The 20,434-nt window shown below is 43.0% G+C and overlaps 3 protein-coding genes across 5 annotated transcripts in view; 1 reads left to right on the top strand and 2 right to left on the bottom strand.

Moving 5' to 3' along the window:
- The first annotated feature begins 86 nt into the window (after positions 1-86).
- On the top strand, positions 87-5,340 carry dolk (dolichol kinase). The gene is made up of 2 exons (XM_029710109.1): positions 87-159; positions 992-5,340. The coding sequence occupies exon 2, from the start codon at positions 1,152-1,154 to the stop codon at positions 2,721-2,723; it is 1,572 nt and encodes a 523-aa protein (XP_029565969.1). The 5' UTR covers positions 87-159; positions 992-1,151; the 3' UTR covers positions 2,724-5,340.
- Positions 5,341-6,403: 1,063 nt separating this feature from the next.
- phyhd1 (phytanoyl-CoA dioxygenase domain containing 1) lies at positions 6,404-13,430 on the bottom strand. 2 transcript variants are annotated; one of them, XM_029710110.1, is made up of 11 exons: positions 13,304-13,429; positions 12,668-12,826; positions 11,051-11,126; positions 10,887-10,934; positions 10,698-10,753; positions 10,409-10,471; positions 10,291-10,312; positions 10,036-10,164; positions 9,688-9,804; positions 9,135-9,261; positions 6,404-6,823 (listed from the first exon to the last, which is right to left on the bottom strand). In XM_029710110.1, the coding sequence occupies exons 1-11, from the start codon at positions 13,334-13,336 to the stop codon at positions 6,775-6,777; spliced, it is 879 nt and encodes a 292-aa protein (XP_029565970.1). In that variant the 5' UTR covers positions 13,337-13,429; the 3' UTR covers positions 6,404-6,774. The 2 variants fall into 2 exon arrangements, with proteins under 2 accessions (XP_029565970.1, XP_029565971.1); XM_029710111.1 differs by lacking the exon at positions 10,036-10,164 and having other exon boundaries at positions 13,304-13,430.
- Positions 13,431-13,754: 324 nt separating this feature from the next.
- The window catches only part of LOC115159960 (volume-regulated anion channel subunit LRRC8A), a 31,487-nt gene continuing 24,807 nt past the window's right edge, over positions 13,755-20,434 (bottom strand). For both annotated transcript variants that reach the window (XM_029710107.1, XM_029710108.1), the window contains exon 3: positions 13,755-19,534. In XM_029710107.1, coding sequence (XP_029565967.1) covers positions 19,259-19,534 — 276 coding nt within the window. In that variant the 3' untranslated portion in view covers positions 13,755-19,258. The remainder of the gene's footprint in view (positions 19,535-20,434) is intronic.

Genomic DNA, 20,434 nt, shown 5'->3' with positions numbered 1-20,434 from the left:
GCATCATAAATAAAGGTTTCCATGTACCACGTGACTTAGCTGTCAATATGGCCAGCTCCTACTGGGTATGAGGAACGCCAGCTGATTGGGCAGAATATATTAGTCGAAAGATCGGATCTCGCTTTACTCATTTAACCTGATATGTGCAGTATTTACCGGGTAAGTCTATTTGTGATGCTTTCAATTCATTTTAAATAGCCGGTATTCGACCATTAAACGGTTATCTGAACGAGAACTCAACTCAGTACATTTGTCAGATTAATTTTTGCTAACGTTAACAAGGATGCGGGGTCGCTGCATCGGCTGAAATTGCATTCAAGCATTTCTCACTACAGTGAGAGGGATATGTAGCAAGGCCACGTTATGTAGCAGTTCATATGCATATAGCCAAAAAGCTATTTGATATCTCGAATGATCATGAATTAACGCTTGTTACCATACATCGTTCTTTTTAAAGATACCGTATAAATAATACCAACCCTCGCCACCTCTTGTATGAGAAAAGTAGAAATGCCTTAACTCCAACCGTTATCTTATTTTTGTATTGTCATCTCTAGACTTTACTGTCTAGTACAATTTATGGTAAATAATTAATCCATAGCAATTATTAGCCATGATCTCATTTAGCTAACTGCCAGTTAATTTGGGAGTGAATATTAAGTGTGGCAATCGGTCATGGGCATTATGCCGCGTTCACGCACTAGTCGAATCTAGGAAATTTCTGGTTGTAGTTTCACACGTGTGGTGTTTAACCAGTTACATGTCGGACATTTTCGAGTTTCCTAATTCGACTGGCGACTGAACGCAGCATTAGTCAGTGGGCCAAGGTTCAGTGCTATTTCAAGTCGATGTGGGGTGTGGATCTTTTGAAATAAGTGTGTGTAATGTGAAAACAATGGTTTAATATGTCTAATATATTCAACGTTTGATTCTCATGAAATAGTTTTTCACTGTATTTTGCTTCAGCCATTTTGCTACTTTGTCTTCACAGATACAGGACAGGCCTAAGATTGTGGACTAAAATAATAACTAACCATGATGTGTGCCGCAGAAAGGAATTGACAGACCTTTTAAATAAGAGATTTGTATTCAAGCTGGAGTCCTCTGCTGTGAACCGCCCTCCCTCCCTGTCTTCTCCCCCGATTGCAACCATGCAGACCAACCCGGTTCTGGTGGAGTCTGCGGTGGTCTTCTCTGTGGTGATGTGTGTCCACATGGCCGTGTGGAACCAGCACTCCTGGTGCTGCGTGGCCCTGGTCATCCAGGCCTTCTACGTGCAGCACAAGTGGGACCGCCTGCTCCGTAATGGCAACGCCGTCTTTCAGTGGCGCCTGTCAGCCAACAGCGGCATCGTCCCAGCCGTCATGGTGATGCCCCTGCTGGGTGTGGCGCTGCGGGAGAAGTGCGCCGCCTCGGGGAACGTCTACTTTGAGCGTTTCTCCATGGTGGTCACGGTGACAGGCATGATGCTGGCACTGTTCCTGTCGCTCCTCGCACTGGGCATCACGAGGCCCGTGCCCACCAACACATGCGTGATCGCAGGCGTGGCGAGCAGTGCCATCCTGTACACGGTGAAGCAGACCCTAACGGTGTCGGAGGTGATTGAGGTTCTGGAGGTGCTTCTGATATTCGTCTACCTGAGTCTGATCGTGCTCTACCTGCTACCGCGCTGCTTCACGCCCGGCGAGGCCCTCCTCATCGTCGGGGGCATCAGCTTCATCGTCAACCAGCTCATAAAGCGCTCACTCAACATGGCTGAGGTCAAAGGGGAGCCAGTCCACTACTTCCTGCCCGTGGTGGTGGTAGGATCTCTTCTCCTAGGGGTGTTTTTCGCCCTGCTCTTCTGCTTCATGGAGTCTGAGACCTGGGTGTCGTCGCTCTTCTTCCACATGATGACGGCTGTGCTGGGCCTGGGGATCCTCATGCCCTGGCTCTCCCTCCTCATCCGCCGCCACCCCATCATGTGGCTGCTGGACTTTGTGACTCTGAACGACAAGCGTCTGTGCCTGCTGGGCTACTGGGTGCTGCTGGCCACGCTGGCCACCCTGGTTGTGCTGCACCAGAACTACCAGCGCCAGTCAGGCTCCAAGAAGCACCAGGCCTCTACAGTAGTCAGAAAGTACTTCCACCTCATTGTAGTAGCCACCTTCGTCCCAGGCCTAGTGTATGACCGCCAGCTCCTACACGTGGCTTCTGTGGGCTGCCTGGGGGCCTTCCTGCTCCTGGAGTATGTGCGCTACTTCCGCATCCGCCCGTTGGGGCAACTCCTCCGTCAGTTACTCACCCTGTTCCTAGACGAGCGTGACTCTGGACCTCTCATCCTCACTCACATCTATCTCCTCCTAGGCATGTCCCTGCCTATCTGGCTGTTCCCGGGGCCCTGCGCCCCCAAAGGCATCCTGCCCGGGGCGGGGGGCCTGGTGCCCTATGCCGGGGTGCTGGCGGTGGGTGTGGGGGACACGGTGGCGTCGGTGTTCGGCAGCAGCATGGGCGAGATCCGCTGGCCGGGCACCAAGAAGACAGTGGAGGGCACAGCCACGTCGGTATTCGCCCAGATCATCGCCGTGGCCATCTTCCTCATATTCGACCCCACCATCAATCTGAACTCCACCTACTCATGGATCGTGGGCTCCATCACCATGGTAGCCATGCTGGAGGCCTACACCTCGCAGATAGACAACCTGCTGCTGCCACTTTACCTCTTCATCCTGCTGCTGCTCTGATGACCCCCGTGGAGCACCGCACACAGGTCATGTTTGAGATCGACTACCTTGCAGTCGGCGGCGGTAGACTGACAGATCTGCAAATCATAGTGAGTATCCGTTTAGGATGCAAGGCGATTTGTAGATCAGTCGGTCTTCTCAGTCTGTGATCAGCGGCTGAGCAGATGCACTTAAACACAGCCACACGGTGACCTCTTGACCAGAGGTCAGAGTGGAAAGGCTAACCAATGTAATTGCTGAATTTTAAAGTCTAAGGGAATGTATGGAAATCCTCATTGGATGACTGTTGAGGATTTTTTTTTTTGTTTTGTTGCTTTGTGAGAGTAATAGTTATGATCAGTTGCATTGATAATCTCTCCACTAACATGACTGTGTGTGGGAAAATCAATATGGCTGGCACAAAGGATGAACTACAATCTGATAGCACTGCTAGCTAGGGAATGAGCTTGCATACATTATGAGAAATACATGAAGATGGAACATACACTCCAGATTTTGCTCTTCATTTTGTGGGACAACAGAGCATGACAATAGAATCAGTGATGTTCAGCTAGAATACAACAAGTGTGTTCAACATGCACACTACTGTTTTTTTCTTCATATCAGTTGCTTGGTGAGGATAAGGGAGGTTTAATAATTTTGTTTGAGAACAGGGTCGTATTCATTAGGGCACACCGTAGCAAAATGTCTGGCAACGGAAAATGAAAACGAGCATTCCTCATTGGACAAGTTTGGGGTAGTCCCGCCTTGTTTCAGTCTGTTTTCTTCTGTTTGGTGCCTAACCACTTGATAATGGCTGACCCTGGCCATGACTCCACTCTGCAAAGGTGTCTCAGAGTTGGGATATGCAAAAAAATAATACATTTCCAATTCACACATGCATATTAACACACTTGTACATGAGTGAAATAGGACAAATAGGAGCACCCACATTATTATTATTATTATTATTATTATTATTATTATTATTAGTGAATATGACCAGCTCTGTCTTGATGGGGAGGTGAGGGATTCCCCTGAGGGACAGAGGATGAATGTCACTGTAACACTCTGAAATCCAAACTCCTGAATTATACAACAGGAGATGGAGTTCAGTACATTGGACAAAATGTATTTTAGCCGGAATTAAGTTTCCCTGCCCTGATCAGCTGTCATGGCAGACACTGGGAAATGGCACGTTTTAATAAATTGTGATGGGCTTTTTTTTTTCCTAAAGGAAAGCTACCTTTGTACAGGCTTTTGAAGAACATAATTTGATCAATTGTTTTTCAGAGCATTTGTTTTTGTTACAATTTCATTTGAATATAATTTATTTGCATTTCTTGTTGTGGCAATATTACGGACTGATTGCGGGACATATTTGCCTTAAAGAAGTATATTTTGTATCACACATTACCTAGTACTGTAGATACTCTAGCTGACAGCATGGTTTGTGTTTAAGTAGACTGGTTGATTCTTCAATATGGCAGCAGTTTATACACTATAGCATGACATTTAACATTTTGAAATCCTTTACTGTAACTTGTATACAGAAATTACCCTACAGTATCTTTTCAGTTTTGTATGAATCCTTTGTCTTTTATCCGGGTGTTTTGATAGGACCCTTTCCAAAATATACATTAATTTCCTTAATGTCCATCCCCCAAAAATCTGATTTGTATATTGGAAATAAATTGTAGAGATGATAACAGGGCCACATGTATCATGAACATATTGGATTCATGTTTTGTTAAATTTAGAAATGATTAAATTCATTTCCTGACAGTGTTTATAAGCTGCAGGAAGGTATGTATTTATGGTGCAATGAAAGTAACTACATGTACCTTTTAATTTTTTTTTTTAAATCAGCTAACATTGAGATGCTATACTAGTTATCTGTAGATGCATCTTTTCCTATCTGGCTGTGTTTAGACAGGCAGCCCAATTCTTCTGATCTTTTTCCACTAATTAGTCTTGACCAATCAGCTCTTTTGCCAATAATTGGGCAAAATATCAGAATTGATCTGCCTGTGTAAACGCCTGAGTCAGACATGTCACGTCAAACTACAACTGTCCATAGCAGTGGAGGCTGCTGAGGGGAGGATGACTCAATGTCTGGAATGGAGCGAATGTAACGGCATCAAACACATGGAGACCATGTATTTGATACCATTCCGCTCCAGCCATGACCAGAAGCCCATCGTCCCCAAATAAGGTGTGGCACCTTCTGGTAATGGCTGGAGCGGAATGGTATCAAATACATGGTCTCTCCTGTGGTCCATAGGAGCCTCTGCGTTCTCATAGCCTAGTTAAACTAGACTGACATTGGCACTCAAACAATAGTGCACATTGAGTCTGGTACAGCCAGGCTCCAATTCTCCTTCCTCCAGTTTACTGTGCATTCTGGAGAGACCTTCTCTTTTTATAATGTTTGTTTACTTGTCTTTTCAGCATGGAACTGACAGTATTTGATGAATCTGTAATAAATAAGTAGTATTTTGTTTGTTGCCGTTTCCAATAATCCGTAATGATAACTTATGAGCTTGTTTTTGCCTTTTTTTGTCCCGTTTCTTGCCTTTGACGGGAAACACTTGTATTGCATGGCAGATTGTTGCATCATTAAAGGCCTTTTATGCTAGATGTTTGTCTGTTTTTCATCCATAGATAGCAGGGTAGATTTGTGGGCATAATGTCTCACGTTGATCTATCAGGAAGACATACCTTGATGAGGCAAACCGTGTTTCTGATCAGATAGAAGATATGTTGGATACTTAAGGGAATCTGAATGAGATTAACTGCTAAAACACGTGATTTGAATTAACTGTTCTACACACAAACACATTGGTTCATTGTTCACTTCAGTGTGCTACTACTAAATGTTCACTAATCTTATAAAGCCTAATTACATGTCTTCTGACTAATACCCTGAAGCACATGCGCACACACAGGCAGCCCAATTCTGATAATTGTTTTCACTGAAAGATCTGATGTGATCGGTAAAAAGATTAGAATTGTCTGTCTGTGTAAACATTGCCATGTTGATTCATTGCTCACGACAGTGCCCCACTACGGCTGTCTTTTTTTCCACAAATTGGTCTTTTGAGCAATCACATCAGATCTTTTCACATAAGCTTTTTTTCAGAGCTGATCTGATTCGTCAAAAGACCAATTAGTGGGGGAAAAAATCAGAATTGGGCTGCCTGTGTAAACAACCCTAGATGCCCACTCATTTTATTATAGAAGCCTAATTGCAAGTCTTCTGACCAATGTCCTGGAGCGCAAGCGCACACACACACACACATGAGGGAAATAACAGAGGTGACTTTATATCCCTGGGTCCAAATGTAACCATATTTAGGTTGACTTAACCATGACCACATTTCAACAGCCCCTTTCTGACCCTCTACCACTGGCAACCTGGGCTCTGCTGGTCACTTTATCATGGCGTTAAGCCAGGATCAATCCGATTGCAGGTTATAGGCGTTGCATATTTTAAAGCCATTGTTGTTCGATTCACGGTAAACACTGCATGTCATCTCGTAAATCTCCTTTTAAAATCCGCAATGCGCGATCAGATTTAATCCCGGACCTAGTCAAGAATGTTTGTTTTTTTCAGGAGTGAGGCTGAGATGCATAAGAAAAAACGATGCTGTCAAGTAGTAGAAAAGTTTATAATACCAGAAAAGAGAACGTCAAAAACATTTAATCTGAAGGGGATAATTTGTTTATTTAACAAATTATTCTGGTATTAAAATTCATACATTTGGGAGCGAGCATATGTAAAATCACATTTTGGTCCATTGCTATATAAAATCATCTATTCGCACAATGACTGTTGTCCTTCACTCAGTATCTCATGTCTTGTAGACCTCTTGTATTGGGTGACATAAGTATAGTATGTTAATGCATGATCATTTTTCACTGGTAGACAGGTCTTGTATTGGATCTCATTTCTGCTGGTTGAATTCTGATAATGTGTTAGTCCTGTTTGACTGAAGATCTTCTCTAGGGACAGGAAGGTGTCTGCCTCTGTCCATCCATTCAGTGTAGTGGCAGACAGAGGGAACCAGGATTACTTGGTGTACAGGGCAGGGAAAGGAAGCTCCTCTGTGGGCTGTAACCTGTCAAAAAAGAGTGAGGAACACCTTTACCTCAACACCTTATATCCCCCCTAATCACTTACTGTATCTATTTCAATGTATCAGAAGTGTACAGCGTGCCGCGAATGCCTCGTGTGCTATTCTGTGAAAGACCTAACGAAGATCCATTTGGATCACTGTCACTAACCAATAAAAAGGTGTATATTTAAGCAATAAGGTCCGAGGTGGTGTAGTATATGGCCAATATACCACAGCTAAAGGCTGTTCTTACATGCAACACGGAGTGCCTGGACACAGCCCTTAGCCGTGGTATATTGGCCATTTCACAAACCCCAGAGATGCCTTATTGCAATTATAAACTGGTTACCAATGTAATTAGAGCAGTAAAACTAAATATTTTGTCATACCCGTGGTATACGTTTACAGTTTAGTCATTTAGCAGACGCTCTTATCCAGAGCGACTTACAGTAGTGAATGCATACATTTCATACAATTTCATACATATCATACATTTTTTTCTGTGCTGGCCCCCCGTGGGAATCGAACCCACAACCCTGGTGTTGCAAACACCATGCTCTACCAACTGAGCTACAGGGAAGGTATACAGTGCATTGGGAAAGTATTCAGACCCCTTCACTTTTTCCACATTACAGCCTTATTCTAAAATGGAATATATATATATATATATTTTTTTAAATCTACAAACAATAACCCATAATGACAAAGCAGAAACAGATTTTTAGAAATGCTTGCAAATGTATTAAATAAAAAACAGATACCTTATTTACAAAAGTATTCAGACCCTTTGCTATGACACACAAAATTGAGGTCAGCTGCATCCTGTTTCCATTGATCATCCTTGAGATGTTTCTACAACTTGATTGGAGTCTACCTGTGGTAAATTCAATGGATTTGGAAAGGCACACGCCTGTCTATATAAGGTCCCACAGTTGACAGTACATGTCAGAGCAAACACCAAGCCATGAGGTTGAAGGAATTGTCTGTAGCGATCCGAGACAGGATTGTGTCGAGGCACAGATCTGGGGAAGGGGACCAAAAAAATGGCTGCAGCATTGAAGATCCCCAAGTGGCCTCCATCATTCTTCAATTGAAAAAGTTTGGAACCACCAAGACTCTTCCTAGAGCTGGCCGCCTGGTCAAACTGAGAAATGGCCTTGGTCAGGGAGGTGTCCAAGAACCCGATGGTCACTCTGACAGAGCTCCAGAGTTCCTCTGTGGAGATGGGAGAACCTTCCAGAAGGACAACATCTCTGCAGCACTCCACCAATCAGGCCTTAATGGTAGAGTGGTCAGACGGAAGCCACTCCACAGTAAAAGGCACATGACAGCCTGCTTGGAGATTGCCAAAAGGCACCTAAAGGACTCTCAGACCATTAGAAACAAGATTATCTGGTCTGATGAAACCAAGATTGAACTATTTGGCCTGAATGCCAAGCATCACGTCTGGAAGAAACCTGGCACCATCCCTAAGGTGAAGCATGGTGGTGGAAGCATCAAGCTGGGGAGATGTTTTTCAGCGGCAGGGAATGGGAGACTCAGGATCGAGGGAAAGATGACTGGAACAAAGTACAGAGAGATCCTTGATGAAAACCTGCTCCAGAGCACTCAGGACCTCAGACTGGGGCGACGGTTCACCTTCCAACAGGACAACAGCCCTAAGCACACAGCCCAGACAACGCAAGAGTGGCTTCGGGACAAGTCTCAATGTCCTTGAGTGGCCCATCCAGAGCCCGGACTTGAACCTGATCGAACATTTCTGGAGAGACCTGAAAATAGCTGTGCAGCATCCATCCATCCAACCTGACAGAGCTTGAGAGGATCTGCAGAGAAGAATGGGAGATACTCCCCAAATACTGGTGTACCAAGCTTGTAGCATCATACCCAAGAAGACTCGAGGCTGTAATCGCTGTCAAAGGTGCTTCAACAAAGTACTGAGTAAAGGGTCTGAATACTTATGTAAATGTAATATTTAAGTTTATTTTGAATACACTTGCAAAAATGTCTAAAAACCTGTTTTTGATGTATCATTATGTGGTAGTGTGTGTAAATTGATGAGGGGGAAAAAAACGATTTAATAAATTTTAGAATAAGACTAATGTAGCAAAATGTGGAAAAAGTTAAGGGGTCTGAATACTTTCCGAATGCACTGTATATGGGCTGATATACCACGGCTGTCAGCCAATAAGAAATTCAGGGTTCGAACCACCCAGTTCATAATTGAGCATTGACTATGCAGGACATACTCTATTACATATTTTCCTGGATTATGTGTGTTTGACTTCATAGGAAGGGAACATTGTCATACACTCACCAGTTCTCAGGGCTCCATTTTGTCTTCTGAGACTCCATGATGTGGAAAGTGTAGACATGGCGCGATTTTTCTGACGTGTTCTGCTCACTTTTATGGACAACCTCTCCATCGATCAGCACCACCCCACCTGAGCAGAGACAAAATAGATAGAAAGTTACTTACTAACATGCTATCAATGTTTCTCTACGGAAACAGTCATGAACCTGACAGACAAGTTTAAGTCAACTGTGCATGTTGATACTTTCTGATTAACTCAGCTTTAACGGTTACTAAAGACTCACAAGTCAATGAAGTGTTAACTGGCTGTGTGCTTCAGTCTGTACCACTCAGTAACCTTTGATCCCCACTCCACCCTGCTCCCTCTAACACAGTGGAAAAGACAACAGTGCAGACACTACAAACTGAGGTCTGTTTTGCAGTTATTAACCAACCCTTTTGAGGTCAGTGTCCCTGATGTCAAGAGCGAGGCACACTTTGGTTTATTTTATGTAAATATTATGTGACCCACCATTACAGGCCAGTTGACAGTCAGCAGTAGAAATGAGCCACATACCTTTTTTGACAGGTGCAGGTATAAACAGCTTATCGTCATAGGTTGCCTCTCTCCCAACAAAGTCTGTCAGGGGATAGGTGCCTTCAGGGGTCCGCACCATACGTCGGGTGATACCATCTAGAGGGAAGGGGGAGATCATGGTTTGAATTACATGCTGACTCCTTAGGGGGGCACCCCTGTTATTCAAAACCTGGTTGAGACTGATGAAGGCAGTGGTTCTCAATTTACTTGAACTTGTTTTGAAATCTCAAAGGAGGAGCTGAGATAAATAACCAGTCCCGGGTCTTGGCACCAATGAATAATGAATGGACTTTTAACATGGGTCAAAGGTCATCATTAGTGCCTTACTGTTGTGTGAGCCGGGGATGAACCACAAGCAGCCATTGTCCAGGGTGGCATCCTCCAGGGCGATCCACACGCCCATCACCCTGCCCAGGGGCTCCGTGTGGAGGAATGTAGCGTCTTGGTGGGGCGTCACTGACAAACAGGCAGGCAAAGTGCCATATGGGCTTCAAAATACACACACACACACACACACACACACACACACACACACAGAAACTCTACAGTATTCGTAAACAGTTGTTTCAGTCATTTTCTTACCTTCTCCACCAATCCCTGGTTGCTGAAAAACACAACGGACTAATGTCAGAACCAGTTACCACACTTTTTAAAGAAAAAGTCAGACTAGTAAAATGTAAAAAGCTGGTGTGCACTCTACCTTGAAAATGTACATGCTTTGCAAAATCACAGGACTCTTCAGACCAAGCTTCTTGGCTATACCCTGGGAGACAAACAGGGCAGTCAAATCAAATCAAATTTTATAAGTCACATGCGCCGAATACAACAGGTGTAGACCTTACAGTGAAATGCTTACTTACGAGCCCCTAACCGACAGTGCAGTTTCAAAAAAATACAGATAAGAGAAGTCTGTATTCTTCAGTGTTAATCTAACTGTAACAGTTAATCTGTTGTGTCCTTTACTGACTAGCTGCTGAAGGAATTCTCACCTGAATCTTGGGTGAATGAGTGGCAGTTTTGTATAAAGGCTCATAGGCATGGAGTGCTATTGGAGACGAAATAGGATCATGAATACTGTAGATTACTGGATACTAGATCTATCTGATAGTCTTGGCAAAAAATGTTATCAAAACTTTTGAAAGATAAGCACAACATCTAATCAAAGATTTGAAACTCACCATGCCCAATTTTGTTGAGAGAGTGTTCTTTTGGCACGGTGAAATCTCCTATAAAGCAAGTGACACTTAGCTGTCAATCAATGTCAAATGAATCCAACACATTCTATATTGCATCACATTTCAGTGAGTTGAGAGATTAACCTTGATTCATAATAAGGCCTCACCTTTATCATCAAAAACTCCTTTCTCAAAGAAGAAGCGGATCTTATCTCCACTGGTGATGAAGTAGTCAGCGTTTCCCTGCAGATAGATAAGGATAAGGTATTCCAGCTATAAGATCAAATCAACAAAAAAAATTGTGCGGAATACAATGCTTACTTACAAGCCTTTAACCAACAATGCAGTTCAAGATTTACTAAATAATATTTACTAAATAAACTAAAGTAATCAATAAAATAAAAAGTAACAAAATAACGAGGCTATATACAGGGGGTACCGAATCAATGTGCGGGGATACAGGTTAGTCGCGGTCATTTGTACATGTGGATAGGGGTAAAGTGACTATGCATAGATAAAACAGCAAGTAGCAGCAGTGTAAAAACAAAGGGGGGAGGGGGTCAATGTAAATAGTCCGGGTGGCCATTTGATTAATTGTTCAGCAGTCTATGACTTGGGTGACTGGAGTCTTTGACAATTTTTTGGCCCTTCCTCCGACACCGCCTAGTATATAGGTCCTGGATGGCAGGAAGCATTGCCCCAATGATGTACTGGGCCGTACGCACTACCCTCTGTAGCGCCTTACAGTTGGCTGCCGAGCAGTTGCTATACCAGGTGGTGATGCAACCAATCAGGATGCTCGATGGTGCAACTGTAGAACCTTTTGAAGATCTGGGGACCCATGCCAAATCTTTTCAGTCTCCTGAGGGGGAAAAGGTGTTGTCGTGCCCTCTTCACAACTGTCTTGGTGTGTTTGGAACATGATAGTTTGTTGGTGATGTGACACCAAGGAATTTGAAGCTCTCAACCTGCTCCACTACAGCCCCGCCGATGTGAACGGGGGCGTATTCGGCCCTCCTTTTCCTGTAGTCCACGATCAGCTCCTTTGTCTTGCTCACGTTGAGGGAAAGGTTGTTGTCCTGGTACCACACTGCCAGGTCTCTGACCTCTTCCCTATACTGATGGTGTTGGAGTCATGCTTGGCCACGCAGTCGTGGGTGAACATGGAGTACAGGAGGGGACTAAGCACGCACCCTTAAGGGGGCCCCGTGTTGAGGATCAGCGTGGCAAATGTGTTGTTGAACGCTGAAGTCAAGGAACAGCATTCTCACATAGGTGTTAATTTTGTCCAGGTGGGGAAGGGCAGTGTGGAGTGCGACAATGTTACACAAGTGACAGCAAGGGTCACACATGAGCATTGACAAAGGAATTATTATAAAGACAAGTCTAGAGGGAGGAAATGCTTAGAAGGGAATAAAGAACCTTACCTGCATCTTTATAATTGTAATAGGTAGACATGGAGAAGACACATGGTTGGGTCAGAAAAGCAAACCAGAAAGCAAACCAGAAAGCAAACCAGTTCACTCAATGTAGGCTACAGCAGACATAATCAATTCCTGTGCAATCCCACCAGGCACAGATGTCGGCTCAACATCTCCTTTTGATTTACAGTTGGTTGAGTTGTCAACTAATGTAAATCCAACATGAACCCCCCCAACGTCCCTGACGTTGATTACATTTTGCAAATCGAAATCAGTTTCCCAAGTTGATTCAATGTCAACAACATTTAATGTTTTTCTTGAAATAACGTTGAATCAACCAGTTGTGCCCAGTGGGATGTTAACCTGTGTTTTCAACTGCTCGTCGTGATTGGTGGAGAACTGGATCCGACAATGTTCTGGAACGTCCATCCGGTCCACGATCTCTCCCATCCTCTGCCGGAGCTCATCACACTCCGCCGGGCTGAGGAGCCCGTCCAGGATCATGTACCCGTCCTCCTGGTACTGTTGAAAAAGTCCAGAAAGTATTCACCACCACAGTATATGCACACTAGTCCTATAGAAATACATTTTTTTGGCTGTAATTTGGATTTTCACAAAATGTGTTTAAGTTAGTTTCGTTTTTTAATTAGAATTGTAGCCGAGGTCTTGGCAGCAGCTGAAGTTATGCAAGGGTCGCTGATGGTCTACAATGAATTTAGTGAGTAGGCTGCATGTGCTACATTGTAAATCACTTGAATCATGGGCATGCAAGTTGCATTTTCACTGTATGGACAAAAATGCCACATTGATGTTGCACAAAATGTAGCCTACAAATGAAATGCTTCTCATATCTGTGCAGCCTACAGGATAAGTAACTGATTTACTGAAATTATATAAGTGACGATAGGCCATCGCTATGAGAGCCATTACTACGCAAGTTTGACAGTAAATACAAAATAATTATAAATATATACGCTTAGGTCTACATTTTAGACTGACCTTTTTCGCATCTTGATCTGTTAGAAAGTCCATGCTGAAAACTCAAAATTAAGCTCCGTATCTACTTTAACCGGGTTCTCCTGGTCTAAACTGCTTAGAAGTACCACGTGATGTAGACGTCTAACTCGATTAAAATGTAACAGTAGTGAAGTAATAGGATTTTCGATGTTAACCATGTCGATGCTGCTGCTCAGGACCTAGGCCTACCTGTATCTGCAATTCATCCCCAAACGCCATCCCATCCAAACGCTTGAACTGGATAGTGGGCATTCTTTAAGACTGTTGTACATTAGCTGTTGCTGAGATTTTAAAGGCTGGTTTCCCAGATTAGGCCTATAGTTCTGGACTAAAAGGGTACTTTGAATGGAGATTCTCCATTGACAATTGTTTTGAATTGGGGTCGATATCAGTAGGCAAGTCATTAATGGAAATAAATACATGGAGACAGTGATACGTGTTTTCCTTTATCATTTATATCAGAATAGTACAAATAAAAATAGGCACAGTAAAACAACTGTTGTGGTGTTGTCAAGGCTCAAATATTCCATTGTTGCAAGAGTCTGGGGCATTCATCATTTCTCCACTAAGAAAGCCAGTGTTCACTCATTTTGGCAACGAAGTGAAGACCTATCATTACATGGGCAACACTGATGTAGAAGAGATAGTGTCATTTGCCCGTTAACTTTTGACAGGTCCATGTTATGTTTTAACACTTAAATGAAACAAGAGCAACATAGTGCCGCCCAATGTGGGTGGCGTACAGTATGTGAGCCTGGCATAAAATGTGTGGGTTGAGATGAAGACCAGACTGTCCAAGCAGATGGAAAGGAACCAAAACCTGACAGGAACAAAAGCCAGCACACATCAGGGCCCTTACAATGCCAGCCAAACATCAAAGAAAGAAAGATACAGGCTTGTACCAACTGATCTCATTCAGTTGGCTGACAGAAATATGCATCATTGTCCTGTTGACCACCCAATGTATGGCTTATAAGAAATAAAAACCATTGTTTGACAGACAGACAATGTGCACTTCCGTAGCCCTACCCAATATTGAGAGCATGCCATGTCCGTGTCAATTGTTAATGCTACGGAGATATCACAAAACTAAATTGTATTTGTCACATGCTTCGTAAACAGGTGTAGACTAACAGTGAAATGCTTACTTACGACCCTTCATAACATCGCAGAGGGAAAAATAACACGATGAATGAATAAAGACGGCATTAGTTGGGTGATAACTTGGCTGTTATCATCAACTTAGCAATGTACAATATGTAATAAGAAGCCTTTATCTCGGACTCCCTGAACTGTTTCCATAGGCTGTGTTTTTAGACCAACTTTTGAACTCTATCATGAACCATATCGTGTAGTATCATGAACCCCCTATTAAAAAGTAGGGAGTTTGCCTATTTATGCATATGCAAGAGTTAACCTAGAAACTATCCCCCAAAACAGGTAAAATACATAATCATGAGAAGCATCAATGCTGCGTAGACTGTTTTGGTATGCTACCCAAATGATACACAATGTGGTTAAATGACTGGCCATTAAGAGTCAGAAAATTCTAATATTTTGATGGTAATACACACAACCTTACAGCATTTTTTTTACATTACAAAATGGAGAAAATGATAGTGAACACTTTCCTCTGTTACTCAGACCTCCCACAGGAGGGCGCTCCACCCACACTGGATACACAGGAGGACTATTGAAATAAAACGAGCATTGAACATCATTTCTGACTAGTCTATGAGAACTTGAATGTTGCTTATGAAAACAAACATTCAGTAAATCTGCAAAAAAAACACATTAAATAAAGAAATGTTGGGATACATACATGTAAAATGACATTCACAACAGTCACATTGCTGATGGGAGATAAAAGTGATGGGATGAAGATGAAATAGGATGTGTGCAGTGAAAGGTGTTTTACAGGGTCAGCCATAGTAATATGGTGCCTCTGGAGCACTTTACGGTTAAGTGCCTTGCTCAAGGGCACACAAATTTTTCACCTTGTCGGCTCAGGTCTTCAAACCAGTGACCTTCTGGTTACTGGCCCAATGCTCAAACCGCTTGGCTACCTGCTACCCTTGCGGTCAACTGTTGTGACCATGGCATGACTACCTAACATACTGGCACAGTCCTATATAGATCCTATACAGATGTTACATTATACCCTGATGAAGACAGCTTGTCTGTCGAAACGTTGGACATAAATACTTTAGCATCTGAGCTCCTCTCCTTTATTTAAGTGTTCCACTCCGCTGGCCAGCACCTCGCTTAAATAGGTGTGCGTTTCTTTTGCCTCCAGATCTAACCGCTTGGCTACCTGCACCCTTACAGTCAACTGTTGTGACCATGGTATGACTACCTACAGCACCGAACATACTGGCAGTCCTATACAGATGGGGGGGGGGGGGGGTTATGTACAGTAGAGGTTGTCTCCAACCACTGATACAGGATCAGATCTTATTTAATCTTCCTAATGACTAAGCTCATAATGAGGGTACTGCAATCTGACCCTAGAACATGCACCTTGAGCCGAACAGAAACCATTCCTACAGTGACGTGATCGGGGGAAGTATTTTCTGTGGGTCACACACACTTCCGGTCACACTTTGTTGATAAGCAACTTCTTGCAAAGGTTACAGTTAGGGTTAGAATAAGGGTTAGGTCTAAGTTAAGGGTTAAGGTTAGGGCGGCAGGTAGCCTGGCAGTTAAAAGCGTTGGGCCAGTCGCTTGTTTTAAAACCCAAGCAGACTAGGTGAAAAATATGTTGCCCTTGAGCAAGGCACTTAACCCTATTTGCTCATGTATGTAGATCTGGATATGAGCCTCTGCTAAATGACTCAAATATAATGTAATTGGTTAGGGCTAGTAGATAGCTGAAATGTAACTTAGTCTGTAGAACATACATATGAACTATCCAAATAAAATGTTACCACATTTCCTAGTTCCACTGCTCTGTAAACCCTTTGCTGACCTCACCCTCTACCTGTTTCCTCCATGGCGACATACTAGAGGGGGAGGGGGGGGTTGTGAAATAGAAGTTTGAAATCTCTCTGTGCTTTTTAGGGGGGGAATGCCTAATCTTGTGATTAAGGGAAGTGACAGTGTTCCCACTGTGTTGAAGGTCAGTACAAGTACAGGTCAGGATAAAAACAGATGTTTAATTTGTTGGGGAGGGCTATATGAAAAAGGAGAAAAAGCTGGAGCATTAGATCTGGTTAGATACAAATAGTTCAGTGTAAAAACAATACATTTATAGAGTTAGATGTGATACAGAAGAATAGCATGTAACCGCTACCTCAGCTGAACAGAACGAGGCTTACACAAAGAGGGGGATTCTTTATGACACTATATGGCTTTTAAAGAATGACTAATTATATACAACAATATATTCTGAAATATATTATTCTGTTCTATTATCAGAAACTCAATTTTCTTCTCCGATTCAGTCAGCGCTAACTGTTATCATATTTACCCCTTCAAACCTGTGCCACATTAAAGCTGTGAATCAATGAGCTCTCCAGTGAAGCCCTGAGATAGCTGAACCACATCAGACATAACAGCCGTTTAAGGAGTGACCTGGGGTGTACCTGTTTGCAGTTGTTTTCAAATGTTTCAAACAGTTTGGAACATGTCAGAGAATAATACTTCAACATTAAAGTAGGTCTGAATTCAACCAGTCAAGTCTCGACCAGCGAGCCTCTGCTCTGGGATTGCTTGTTCTTCTGATGCACTCTTACTCTGTGAGCGTTGCTCCAGCCTTTTAGAGCTGGGCTCTAGCCTTTACTAACAAATCCAAGACTGAGGCCTTTTCAGAACAGAACTGGACTCAAAACACCCATTGGTAACCTTGCAAAAAGGGCAGTTATGTATGTAGTTATTACATTTAAAAAAATGTCAACAAAGATGAATTCATCTCACTTTCCTCCAAAGTGAGGCTTCCCTCTCCTTTTAAAATAACTTGGAACAGCTGGTAAGAATAATAATACCATGTAAATTCTTGAAACATAATGTTGTACATTTATAAGATATACATTTGTCTGCATATTTAGCAAAATCATGAACATGATGGTTGTAATGACACACAGCGTGGGACATACATTACAGCACCTAAAAGGGAAGGCCATATTAGTAACAAGAGTTGCCTGGCTGGTCTTAAAGGAATCACCTTTGGTGGCAATTGACCTCTAATGGTGTCTACTCCAAGTCCATTCAATAAAAAAGTATCTCTGATATTCATGCAGAATATACCGCACAAATGTGTTCTGTATAAGCCAATGATGTATCCACAGTTACTGTTTTGGAGTGCAAATATCTGGGTTGTTTTCATTAGGGCACACTGTAACAAACATTTTGAAATGTTTTGCAGAAAACTAAAATTAGTCCAGGTAGTTTCAGTCCATTTCCCACTATTTGGTGCCTAATAAAACAGGGCCCTGCTTTGGTTGCATCGGCCATAGTGTTTCATTAACCAGTCAGATCCTGTGTCATCTCACTGGCGTTTGGATAAACAGACTCGTGGACTGTATACTTCCAAGTGAAGATGGAAAACAGAGCACACACACATATTGCTTTGTAGGCTACATGAACCTTTCACTCTCACACCAACTCTTTTATGTTGTCCTTCTGTGGCCACTGTCTATACCAGAAGTGTCAAAACATACTGCCTGCCGGTTGTTTGAGAAAAACTATATAGAAATATTGTTTTCCTTTTGGGGGGGAAACAGACTCAATATAGTTTAAAATGACTAAAACCAAATGGAAATGGTGTAGAAATGATAATGGACTTACATTCATACAGTTTCTTGACTGTGTCCAACTCGCTATTAAATCACTGAAATGAAAGCTAGACAGTCCGGGAGGATTGACCTCAAAGACCAAATGCAGCCCCCTTGGCAAAATGAGTTTGACACCCCTGATCCATACTGAGATGACTCCGTACAAAAAAAATAAAAAATCCTCAATCTCACAAGCATTTAATTTCTGTCTCTCATCCTCTCCTAATCAGCATTCGACAAGGATCGATTTTGCACATCGTTTTATTTTTTTTTTAAAAGGGGGAAAGAACCACAAAGTTGATGAGGAGAGGTCTCCATCTGGTTAGTCTGTTAATGAACATCTTGTGACCCTGTGTCTAGGGATTTGATGGTCATGGAATTTTGGATAACTGTAATTACCGCAGTCACCGTAATACATGTTTGAATAGCAAAAAATGTATAATTTTTTGGTAGATTTACATTTTCTCCTCTCCTCCAGACGGCAAGTGCTGCCATAGAAATATAATGAATAGAACAGGCATCCCAATTCAAGTAAATTATGGCATAATGGGTGGAGTGGCGGCTATTGACAGTGTACCCATAGTTTCAAAGCAGGAAGTAATTTGTGCTGCGATTTGATTCAATCAACTCAACTGACATTACAAAAAAATACATTGCATGAGCTACATCAGTTAACATAATTTGAATGAACATTCTACATTACCATGGAAATTATTGCGTCGCAATATCAGGCAGCCATTGCAAGTGTACCTACAAGTTTACCAGTCAAATTGCCAAGGTTAGATTTTCCTAGACTGTTCTATTTCTGTGTGCTGATGCTGCTGCATTGTGGTTATTCAGCCAGCTGTTTGTATTTTTTTTAAATGGTTATGACTGTCTTCATCGGTTACACTGTAATTGTGGCAGTCCTACCAGTGACCCTAAAAAAAAATAATTCAGCCAGGAGAGCCAAGACAACAACCAACCAACCATCCATCCTTCTCTGGATGCGTGTCCAGCAATATGGACACATCTCCCCCCTTTCTCCTACCCCATACTAGTGGAGGCTGGAAGGAGGGAGACATTTGAGAATGGCCATCAATTGAAAGTGACATCAGCCTCCACTGCCCAATCCTCTCTCCCGCTTTCCTCCTCTCCTTAGGCTGCCTCTCTCTGGACTCTCTCCTCAGATCAGCTCCTTGTCGGCCCTCCACAGCTGTTCTTTGACCTCTGTGGGCAGTGTCTTGAACAGGTCCTCCTCCACCACCAGGCCGCTCCTCTTCAACTGCCTGCACTCCCCCAGCTCCACGGGCAGGCACTCTAGACGGTTACCCCGCAGCTCCAGCTGGGTCAGGCCTGTCAGCTCGCCGAAGCGCGACGGTAGAGTATGCAGGCAGTTGTTGCCCAGGTTCAGGGTGCGCAGCTTCTTGCACTGGAACAGCTCCGGCGGGAGCGACTCGATCTGACAGTGACAAGGAGAGAGATCAGAGAGGATGAACGTTGAAATAGGAGAAATGTTTGTCTGTTTTTGACTTCATAAAATATAATTTAATTGTATTTGTGCATAGGTTATGCATACTATAGTGTATGGTTTAAACAGGCATACTGTTTCTTGCTTTAGGCTGCGAAAGGTGCTTAAAGTTGAACTCCTCCCCAGTGAACAGCCATGTTCTCAAGAACAGACTTGGCAAAAGACGGAAGAAAGGAGAGTTCAGTACATACTGTTCCGACCAGAACTACCCAATCAAAAAACAGTCACACCAGCCCATAGGACTTTAAGCCAATCAGAAACAAACCTAGACACTCTGCCCTAAAGAAGGGAGCCAATCGAGCCATAGAGATACAGACATACAGTTACAGTCTTAGAGTACCATACATATTTGTATAATTACTTATGCTCACACCAACACCTGTTATTAATAGTTCAGTCATATGTTGAGGCAACAGCACAATGAGTGCATTTTACATAGATGCTGCTAATTTAAGCCAAAATATGATCAGAGTAAGCTGATTCACTGAGCGTAGAATTGCCTTATCAAATTACAAATGCTTTTCTTAGCTTCAAAACACTGAAGATGTGAGGCAGCTGGAGCTACCCAGGCATTGTTCTTCAAGAGAAAAACAAAAACCTAGAACACTTTAGAACATTGGCGTACAGTGGTGAGCGGCGGGTCCTCGTTAGGGGCCCATCTGGGAATAACGTTTTACAAATTTCACAACTCATTTGGGTCGATAATGTACTAATGGCAAAGAGAAGACTCTGGAGAAGGGCGTAAAAACACAGAACACACCAGAGGGGTTCCTTGTAAACGGGGCTATTTTGAGCAGCATATCACCCTGTTTGTGGCCTATTCTCAGTATG

The sequence above is a fragment of the Salmo trutta genome, chromosome 23 (genome assembly GCF_901001165.1).
Source record: "Salmo trutta chromosome 23, fSalTru1.1, whole genome shotgun sequence".
Lineage (NCBI taxonomy): Eukaryota > Metazoa > Chordata > Actinopteri > Salmoniformes > Salmonidae > Salmo > Salmo trutta.
The sequence above is the reverse complement of the archived record's forward strand: the minus strand, read 5'-3'. Positions and strand labels throughout refer to the sequence as shown.

Excerpts from the sequence above, each read along its gene's own strand:
- dolk (XM_029710109.1), top strand. The coding sequence starts at position 1,152 with ATGCAGACCAACCCGGTTCTGGTGGAGTCTGCGGTGGTCTTCTCTGTG.
- phyhd1 (XM_029710110.1), bottom strand. The coding sequence starts at position 13,336 with ATGGACTTTCTAACAGATCAAGATGCGAAAAAG. Across the intron at positions 10,165-10,290 it reads ACCAGGGATTGGTGGAGAAG|TGACGCCCCACCAAGACGCT; the intron begins GTAAGAAAATGA and ends CCTGTTTGTCAG. Across the intron at positions 6,824-9,134 it reads AAATGGAGCCCTGAGAACTG|GTTACAGCCCACAGAGGAGC; the intron begins GTGAGTGTATGA and ends CTTTTTTGACAG.